This window comes from Prunus mume, linkage group LG2 (assembly GCF_029339155.1).
Source record: "Prunus mume cultivar Tortuosa linkage group LG2, ASM2933915v1, whole genome shotgun sequence".
NCBI classification, from domain to species: domain Eukaryota; kingdom Viridiplantae; phylum Streptophyta; class Magnoliopsida; order Rosales; family Rosaceae; genus Prunus; species Prunus mume.
In genome coordinates, this window is record NC_142699.1 from 27,642,613 (window position 1) to 27,653,133 (window position 10,521).

The window sequence follows — 10,521 nt, forward strand, 5'->3', positions numbered from 1 at the left end:
CAATTTGTCAGAAGTAATCGAGGTAGAGTAATCACACGAGGGACGTTCCTCCTTTGTTGCAGACGCATTAGCACCCACCATGTCTTTGGAATAATCATCCATGATAACAGCATAAAAAAAACACAACACGAAGCAAATATGACAAACCCAACACAGGTCACCAGAAAGTCGCCTCTGATGCCAAGTCAAACAATATGGGTATAATATTTTTCATATATATTTCATTCTCCGAAATACAAGGTTACAAACCCTAGTAGAGTTATACTATGAAATAAGAAAAGTCCTAATTACATAATATCTATACAAAAGGAAATAAATAAAATCCTAATAGAATAATAAGGAAATATCCTAATACGACTAGGATATCTCGCCAACACAAACGCGTCTTCTTCTTGACATGGCAGCACTTATAGCTGAAGAATGTCTCCATGGAATTGCCACACTCGTAGCATACCATTGCCTCTAGGGTGCTTCCAGTTGCACCTGGGATGCTAAAGCAGCTGCAGACGTGACCAGTTTCTTCAACCTCCGTCTCATGCTGTTGATTAAAAACTTGTCCAAAGTTTTCTACTGTTAGTATTACGTTCTGATTCCAAGTGTGGTATTTCTCGAGAACCGTATACATTGTCGAACCACCAAGGGCCACAAGCCTACGGCCTTGGATGAGCACAGCCCATCCACTCTTGTCATCTTTGTAGGAAAGCAGCTTCTGAACTTGTTTTACCACGTCCTCAATCTGCTTATTGATAACCTTGATATGGAACATGCTTTCTATGGCGGACCAGAAGGTGCTAAAGCTGTCATCCCCTCTGTCATTATTTGCGTTCTTCTCCACAGGATATAACTCAATAGAAATCTTTGGTTCTTTTTTGATTTCATCATTTATAAGGGCAGTTGCTTTCTCCTTGAACTGATTCATCCACACTGAATCCCCTCCGTAGAAGAAAATGTAATCGTCTTTGTTCTGTGGGAAATAAAATGTATATATAGAGTTAGTTTCCAACTGCGCGATGTTTGCATTTAAGAAAAGTGATCACTTTAAATCCTAATTTTTCATGAGAACATATTATCTTCAGCCTGCAATTGAATCCTAAGTTTTTAAGGTTCTCCTTTAAAATCATCCACGGAAAAAAAAAAAAAAAAAAAAAGGGACCAAATCAGAAGTTATTTAGTCATTTGCTTACCCTTATTGTCGTTCGATTTTGATTTGATACACAGTGTTTGCCTATAGACTTTAGAACACAACAAATTTCTTATATCTATTTGATTTTTTTTGTGTGCATGCATTACGTGTATGTGCAATTAGCATGGACAACGTAAATTATAAAATGAACATCCATCAATTTGTTAGGAAGAACTCACCCATGTGGATATCTTAATGCCATCCATTAACGCGGAAAAACATGTATCTTGGAGAGAAAGTAAGAGCTGTTCTTCTTTTTCCTGTGTGAAAGGAAAGGCTTGGCATCCCCATATCGAAATCATGCGCAGAGCGTTGAAATGTTGGAGCGGACTCTTTGTGTTCAACACAACCAGCATAGGCTTACCATTAAAGTTCCAATCCTCCTTGATGTACTTGATGTACTTGATGCCTGCAATGTGGGCACCAGCCTGGCCTACTGTGTACCATGGCATCTTAGCCCGCAGGGCCTCAAACTTGCGTTGCAGATCTTTAGTCCACTTCTCTACTATAGGAATCCAAACAATCTTATACTCATTATTATCCTTTGTAAAATCATATACGGGTCTGAGATGAGCAATATAATCCTCAGATATCTCTAGGCTCGAAATGAACAACAACACATTCTTCGTCCTTAGGATGTCGATGTTAACCTGTTACAAATTAACATTATGCACGCAATTATAAAATAATGTGCATGACACAAATTTGTATATATCTTTATTCGTTCAAAATTCACAAGAAATTAATGTGCTATGATGAGAGAGCAAACCAGTTTCTCAGTGGAACCATCGAAAATGGTTGTCTCCGCATTATGTTTGAAAAAGATTAGGATCTTCATAACCTCCATAATCTCAGTAGGAATTTGGAAGAGCTGTTTGAGCTTCATGTAGGTCTGTAACTTCTCTGTATTAAATAATACAAAAAAGGAATGTCAGCATTGTATTGCCAGAGCAACATATGCATTTCCTTGTGAATGCTCATCAAGTAAACCCACCTACTTCCTCTTTGCAGATCTTCATCTGTTGCTTAAGTTTATTGAGGATGATTGTGATCTTCTGAGCATACTGGACAAGGTCGTGTGAGTTCCCCCTGATATGAATGAATTAAAACAGTTATACTACGTTCAAATCAGTTCTTGGTAAATGATACTTGGGCGATGTTTATACGTTATATTGTTTGATTGTCAATCAAAACAATTGATTAATTAAGCGTACATGATGTATAAGCATGGAGAAGATGTGGATGAAACTTACTCATCACTAGTAAGGAGGGTGATGTTAGTGGCGCAAGCTACGGTTGTAATGATACACCAATAGACATTCACCGAGATATCTTTCCTTGCATTTGCCAAGATTTCTCTCAACTCCTTTACGTCATTATAAGTGGTGGAATACTTCTCCAATTGAAAGATGCAATCAATCACTTGCAATGTGGACATGATCACATTGTTGAGATCAGTGATAGCTCTGTCGCGTTTCTTGAGGTTTTCGGGCTTGAGAAGGATTGGCACACCCTTAAGGAATGCCACAGACATGGCAAGTTGGTCAGATTGTTGATGCTGGGCACTCAGCCAGAACTCTCCATATTCCAAAGAAAAAGCCGCCAGAGCCAGCACAGCCTTCGCTTCCCATGAATACTTTGACACCTTGCTAAGTATTTTCAGCGTGGCGTCGTGGGCATTCTTTTCCCCTGGAGCCTTACATGGCACCTGAAATAATTGCATGTGTAATTACTATGATGAGTTATATATGTACTAACTGATAACCATGATAACCATTGCAAGAATGAAGAAGAAAGTAAGCAAAGAAAGAATAGGAAACCTCTAGATTGATTGCTCTAATTCTCGGAATATACAGAGAGAGACTTAGCTTTCATAAGCTATTACACAACGCTAAACAGACTATTAACCATCTAACAATATTGGAATCTTAACAGCGTGCTATTAGTTACAAGGCCAGCTGTAGTCAACAACTCAGTCAATGGACACCTGTCTTCACTAACATGAATCTGACTAATATTGTCTAGAATCAAGATTATATCTACAAACATATACTAATTAATCATGTATCTCAATTTCATTCATTCTTGCGGTTGGTTTTGTGACATTTGTTTTTTCTCCATATCCTTTTCATTGTTAGAATGAATAATGTTTCCCAAATTCGAGTCCCTACTGATGAAAATAAATTAGAAGGCAATGAAATTACCTCTCGAACTATGGACTTTAAAACGCACAAGGGCGTGCTGAAGCTGGGTGCAATAGTTATTCCACCCATATTTTCAGCATCTGCTTGGGGGACCTGCGAAACAAGTCACAAGCAATAAATTACAAGTGTTTTAATACTCAAAAAACTCAGCTCAACGGTGTAGTATATAATAGTACCATACATACCTTCTGGTCGATACTATCGACGATCTGCTTTGAACACTTAATGATGCTTTGAGTGATGGAGAAAAGAGAATGAACGTCAAAGGAATCGTGGTCATGACTAACTTCATGTGTGGCATAAATGACTTCCAAAATTTCTGCGTCACTCATGGCAAATAGATTCTTCTTAGAGGCCTCCATGTTTTCAATACTTGTAGTAGTACTGACTACTTGAGAGATTGATATGGAGGCCGAGCCCGTGGGGATGGCTTGCTTGGAATGGAAACTCTAGAATTTGGGGTTTAAGTCAGAACACAGAATAACTAGGATGGCTTGTCTTTGCAGTGAGTTCGGTATGCCTGCCTACAGCCCTATTTATAGCCTTATAAGCTTCTTCACCTTGGACACTAACTAGGGCGGTACCGTATAAGAAGGATCCACCTCATTATTATACTCCCAATTTGCCATATGCTATGTTTCACTTTCACATTGGATCCAACTTCTTTTTATGCGCATGAATGTGTATTAAATGTTTTTCCCCCTCCGTTTGGATGAAGGAATTGAAAAATCACATAGAATTCTAAAATGACGGAATTTAAATCTCCATCATTTAAATTTCTGGCAATTAATAATTTTAGTGTTTTTATTTATGTATGTTGACTTCGTAAAATGACAGAAATTACAGGAAAAACAAATTTTTGCCCAATAGAAATTGTGACATGACACTTCTTTTGGCGGAAATTAAACTCGAAAATCTTGACCTCCAATTCCCACTAATTTTTCTGCTCATCATTTAATAAGTTTCATGCTTAAGTTGAAAAATAATGCAAATATCAATTTTTCCTCTTCAGTTCTCGAATTAGTTTTCCTCCATCCAAATGGAGGAATTGTTTGAAGAAAAAAAAAATTGTTATAATGCTTTCTTGTTTCAAAAAATGAATTCTACGAAATTTTAGACTTTGGAAACAGTTTATACTAATGCTTAACCATGTAAAGAAAATAAATAAATAAAAGAAAAAAAATCGTGTTTCGATTCTTGAATATAGAATACACTCAATAGAGCGCAATTCATTCCCTTGACCTATTGCCAAGGCTAGAGTGTAAACCGTCCCCAAAGACACCAAGTAGGTGTGTGAACATGTCCCACACTATGCCCACTAGCCCCTTGGGCACATGTGGTTTTCTTTTTTATTTTTTTATTTTATTTTTAGAATTAAGAAAAAAATAATATGGGTAGTTCTTATTAATTGATTTTGTTTTTAATTTTAATTTTTTTAATATAAAAAATATGAATTTATCATATTATCCTTATTTAATTAATAATTTCAATTCTTAATATTTGAATTAATCAAGGGCATTTTCTGGTATTTTGAATGTTACACCATTCTCTGTCTTTTGCTTTATATGTCTGGCTATGCCCATAACAGACACATATAAGTGCCAATTAAATTTGTGTTTCCCACTAATTATTATTATTTTCTCCAAAGAAGCATCCCCCGTTACCATAGTTTATCCAAAGTCGTGTTTAAGTCTTTCATCAACATGCATGAATAAATATATGGAATATCATTATTGTATGTACCGAAAGAAATTGTGGCTTCAAAATAAAACATTTTATTCTTTTTTGTGCATATCCAATCGAACATCGTCAAATATGTACTTCGACTTGTATTATATATATACTCAACTCCACGACTTTGCGCACAAGTGACAAAGTCGTTCAACGTCATCGATTTTGTTACTGCCTTACGTCACTATTTGTTTGAACAAAAGCGATCATGTGACGTGCATGGTTGCCTCGAGGACTCTGGAGTTGCGTTTTAAATTATTATCAAGAATAGCAAAAGTCATGAATCCATACTCAAGATTAGAGCAAACTTTTCGGATTTACAAATTATCTACTAACATGAAATTACTGATAGCGAAACTCGAACACTAGTGGGGGAATATACAATATAAGGACCTTACCAACTGAACCAACCCTTTTTGGGAAGGTATACACAATGTTACATATGTGTGTAGAGTAAGAAAACTAATAATACTAATCAAAATATCCAAGATGATAAGAACACAACTTAAATATCCAAGATTGAACTGCAACAGGATTGAGACTAGAAAGGCCAACCAACAGGACTAGGGAAGCTTCTCTCCTTAAAGGGTTCCAGTCTGTCTTAGCATTGAGAAGGGAACCCAAAAGCATTTTAACATGTTCCCCATGTTATGATTATTTTCTCCAATTAAGCATTCCAACTAATCATAATCTTATCCAAAGTCGTATACCTTCCAAGTCTTGTTAATTATGCTTTTAATAGTAAGTATATGACATATCATTAGCCTACTTGCCCAAAGAAATTGTGGCTTTCTCAAACTAATACAATTCATTCTTTTTCTGTGCAGATCCGATCAAAAAAGATGGTAAAATATATTCCTTCTTGTATATACAAAGTCGTCATCGACTTCGTTATGCCCTACGTCAGCGTAATTTTCAAAATTTGAGAACTTTTGTTAAAGACTTGAACGTGTTTACCGGCGACTTTTTCAAAGATTTTTATTTTTTTTATCATAGAGAACTTCAACAATATCAATATAACACTTCAAATGATGCCGGTGGTGTATTGATAGAGGTTATTAATACATATAAGCAGTGCTGTCGTTTAGTTTGCTCATATCATACGGCTTCTTGACTTGTGCAGTGCAGCATCTGCACATCTACATTCTCAATCGGATCTGCACACATATATGATGGAAGTTGAGATTCCATCCCAAAATTATTTGGCAAAATGAGGAGTAGCCCAACTCCTTATAAACCCAGGCTAGGTCCAATAACATTTCAATGTAGAACAAACACTCTCAACAATATACATAAAGTTGAAGCCAACAACCCAATAATTAATCTAACATCACATTCTGTTACCTTGAGAACCCTTAATTTTTAATTAAAGACTTCAAGGGAAACTTTTGGTGAACTATGCCTGTGGTAATATTTGATTGTAAAATGTGATTATGATCACATTGGCACTTGCTAAAGATTAATTAGTTTAGATTAGTCAGGCTTCCCACTAGTTATCAGTTTATAATCTATATATATAAAGCAAAAGGTAGAGAATGGTAAAATTTTCAAAATGCTAGAAAATATCTTTGGTTAATGCAAATAAGAATTGAAATTATTAATTAAATGAGGATAATATGGTATATTAAAAAAATTAAGATTAAAAGAAAAATTAGATAATAGATCATATTTTTATGGAACACAACTACCCACTATCTTTTTTAACTCTAAAATAAATTAAATTTTTTTTATAAAAAGAAAAAAGAAAAAAAAAAGCCTCTTATGCAGAAGAGTGCAGAGAGGCTAGTTTTGTATGATGTCAAACTTTTTATTATTATTATTATTAATTTTTATAGAGAAAGTGATAATTGTATTAATAAATTAGGCCTAAAGACCATCAACCACAATGACAAATACCTATAAATGGGCAATACAAATATGAAAGCATAAAAAACCACACAGTGTTAATCAAGATATAGGCCATAAAAGGCCAGAGAAATTTCGGCGTAAAAGTTGCATGCCTGAACAAACTAGACATGAATCGCAGGGCCCAAATCTACCAATACAACTACAACTTTTAAACTCTCATAAGTACAAAATATATGTAGAGACTAGAAAACAATCAAATACCCAACTCAAAAGGAGATGCAATTATTACAAAATAAGAAAACTGCAAACAAATAATTAAGATGCAGACTCAGACCTCTACCAGCTCATTGTGTTTCTAGCTGGGTCTTAAAGAATTTAATCTTATTATTTGATATTCTTATGCTACCAAATGTATGTTTCTAACTTATGAATTTTGGGTAAACGGTCTCTTCATTCTCTTTGGTAGCCGTCACTTCAGGAAAGGTATTTTTGAGAAGTTGACTAGTCATCATTTGAATATTGTCCGCTTTGGGCCCCTCTCTCTGCCCTAATGGTTTTGTTTCTGAGAACTCACAACCAGTGGGTCACCCATCATGGGATTGCTTTAGCACAAAGTAACATAACTAAGGAGTTTCCATGATCTCTGAAGTCAATAAGCTCCCAAAAGGTCTCGTGTTAGATGGAGGTGAGCATGTACATATAAAGCACATCACTCCCTCTCCATTAGTCGAGGTGGGATGTTACATAAGATATGACATCGTACAAATAGTTGATCGAAGGTACAAAACTCACAACTTTTTCTCTAAACTGTTAACAATTGGCTAATCTATAAAAAATTAATCTTTCAACAATCGCCGATCACGAGGAATAATAGTTGATCGAAAGTCGCGTTTTAAGTCTTTAATTAACAAAGGTTCTCCGGTTCAATGTTAGATTAGCGTACAGATGGAAAGAAATTAAAAGAGTACTGAATTGTTGGCGTCAACTTTAACTAAATAGGTTGTATGTGTGCAGTGCAGATCCCATCGTGAACGTTAATATACAATTACAATAATAGTAACGTACGTCAAAAGACTCTCTAAAAATTTATAGTATTACAACTCATCATATCCACAAGAAGTAAACAAAACGGACGTCATCAATTCCGTTACTGCCAACGTCATTTAGTATAGTAATAAACACGATCATATATGTTTCAAATCTTCGAGGAAATCAAAACTATGTCCCATTTTTCCCTTGCTAAAATTTGAGATTCACAGAACATGCTGGATGTATACAATCTTGAATTTCTTCATGTTGGATGAAAATGACAATATGCAAGTGCAGTTGTTGGAGCTATTCCAAGTGATCAGTTAAGGTTGAAAATAGATTAGAATTAGACTAAGGAAGAGTTCATATTCCTTTCAGTATAACCAACAACAACAACAACAACAACAACAAAAAAAGGAGAATTGCACAGTAAAATATAAGAATATTGTCAATTGACAATGTGATGAAAGCTGTATCCATCTATATATATATATATATATATATATATATATATATATAGGTGTGTGTATTTTCGTTCTAGTATGATCGAATATAAATTTATATTGACAGCTGCCAGAAACAAAGAAAAACATCAACTTGACCTATTTTTGAGTCTATAAAAAGATGAAGTACATGAACAATTTTCTGCACACCAATTTTTCAGTTTCGAGTTAATTAACCCGGTGGGTCACTGAAGCAACGCCCTCAAGGTACAATCGGTTCCCTCTTCCTGTTGTCATTTAATCTTTCTTTTTCTTTTTCTTTTCCTTGTTTTTTAATTGTGATAAATTATATTTCAGCCTTTGGAGACAATAAATGATGATGGAGAATGGTATACAAGGTAGTACCAGAGACCATACTTCAGTTCGTATAGTAGACGAAGGAATTGGGCTCGAGGCGTTGGAAAAAACAATGAGTAAAAAGCTTTGCCCTCGTTCACCCTCCTGGGCTGCCAAATGCTGCATCTTCAGAGTTCCCCCGGTGCTCAAGAGACATAAACCAGACGCATATGAACCTGATTTCATTTCAATCGGTCCGTTTCACAGGGGAGGTAAACAATTTCAACACATGGAAAATGTGAAACAATGGTATTTAAATAATCTTTTGTCACGCAGGAATCTGAGTTTGAAACACTTAATCGATCACATTGTTGAGCTAGAGCAATCCGCCCGTGAATTCTATGCTGAACCACTTGATCATCTAAGCCAGAACGACATGGTAGAAATGATGATACTTGATGGTTGCTTTCTGATTGAACTGTTTCGGAAGTACCAATCTCATCAGGAAGATGTTGATGACCCCATCTTCAGAATGGATTGCATGTTCCAATATCTATGCCATGACCTCTTGCTGCTAGAAAATCAGCTACCTTGGTTTGTTCTCCAGCATTTATATCACCTTACCCTCGACCCCTATAAATCCAGTCCCTCCCTCACCGTACTCATGCTCACAGCCTTCACATCACAAAAACCATTGAAGCATAACTGCGACTCCTATCTAGGGTATGTTTATGAGGAGAAGCATGATAAAAATTGCAAAACTCTGCACATACTTGATTTGATAAGAACTTCGATAGTTTTCCCATTCCAAGACCACAGAAAAGAAAAAGAAAAGGAAGCGAAGGAGAAAAAGAAAAATGTTTGTAGACCAAAAAGAAGAAGAAAAAGAAAGAGCAATGACCAATTGGACACAGATATGGACTCGGAGTTTCCTCCTGCAACTGCTCTATCGGAGGCAGGCGTTAAATTCCGAAGCAATACAAAAGCTGGCAGCATAATGAATATCGAATTTGAAAAAGGGGTCTTCTGTTATTTTGGATACAAAAGGGGTACTTTTGAAATCCCACACCTATCAATTGGGGAGTTGACCGACCCATTATTTAGGAACCTCATTGCCTTTGAGCAATGCTATCATCACCATTCGCATGAGATAACATCTTATGCATTTTTGATGGATAAACTCATCGCTTCCAGCAAGGACATGGAGTTTCTGTGTGATAAACGGATAATAGATAATTGGTTGAGCGCTGAAGATGGTGCCAAGTACTTCAGCAAGCTCTGCAATGACACCGTGCTAAAAAAGTTCTACTATGAGGCACTCTGCGAAGAAGTGAATATGCATTACAAGGTTAAATGGTACAGGTGGCTTGAAAAGTTGAATCGTGACTATTTTGCAAACCCATGGAGTGTCATTTCTCTCATTGCAGCTGCTATACTTCTGGCTCTCACTGTCGTGCAGACTGTGTATACCATTCGCGGTTAGCTTTGAAGGACAAATGTTAATTGTTTCTGTTTTGTTGTTGTTGGCACTAAGCTTTGCAGGAGAAGTGTTCGGTTTTTCTGCTAAACTTAGTGTAATGCTCTTGTTGTAACTTTCTACTAAAAACAGCTCGAGCGTTTTCTGGTAGAGAAAAACAGCTCGAGCTACTTTTGTTAGAAACTTTTAAATTACTGTTTTTGTTGCTTGGTCTCTATGAAGCCACGTTGGTGGCATTTGTGTTGGCTATTGTTAGCCTTTCCTTTTAGT

The 10,521-nt window shown here is 36.0% G+C and overlaps 2 protein-coding genes across 2 annotated transcripts; one reads left to right on the plus strand and one right to left on the minus strand.

The window, feature by feature from the left end:
* Positions 1–275: 275 nt before the first annotated feature.
* On the minus strand, positions 276–3,749 carry LOC103324227 (protein SIEVE ELEMENT OCCLUSION B-like). The gene is made up of 7 exons (XM_089044498.1): positions 3,573–3,749; positions 3,388–3,480; positions 2,437–2,891; positions 2,178–2,272; positions 1,953–2,086; positions 1,363–1,833; positions 276–964 (listed from the first exon to the last, which is right to left on the minus strand). The coding sequence occupies exons 1-7, from the start codon at positions 3,747–3,749 to the stop codon at positions 299–301; spliced, it is 2,091 nt and encodes a 696-aa protein (XP_088900624.1). The 3' UTR covers positions 276–298.
* A 5,068-nt stretch (positions 3,750–8,817) lies between these two features.
* LOC103324226 (UPF0481 protein At3g47200-like) lies at positions 8,818–10,257 on the plus strand. The gene has a single exon (XM_089044499.1). It carries the CDS (start codon positions 8,818–8,820, stop codon positions 10,255–10,257), a length of 1,440 nt encoding a protein of 479 aa, XP_088900625.1.
* Positions 10,258–10,521: the final 264 nt, after the last annotated feature.

Bases quoted from the DNA above. Each gene is read 5' to 3' on its own strand.
- LOC103324226 (XM_089044499.1), top strand. From the start codon at position 8,818: ATGGAGAATGGTATACAAGGTAGTACCAGAGACCATACTTCAGTTCGT.
- LOC103324227 (XM_089044498.1), bottom strand. From the start codon at position 3,749: ATGGAGGCCTCTAAGAAGAATCTATTTGCCATGAGTGACGCAGAAATT. The intron at 2,087-2,177 runs GTGGGTTTACTT...TATTTAATACAG, and splicing joins GATCTGCAAAGAGGAAGTAG to AGAAGTTACAGACCTACATG. The intron at 1,834-1,952 runs GTTTGCTCTCTC...AATTTGTAACAG, and splicing joins ATGGTTCCACTGAGAAACTG to GTTAACATCGACATCCTAAG.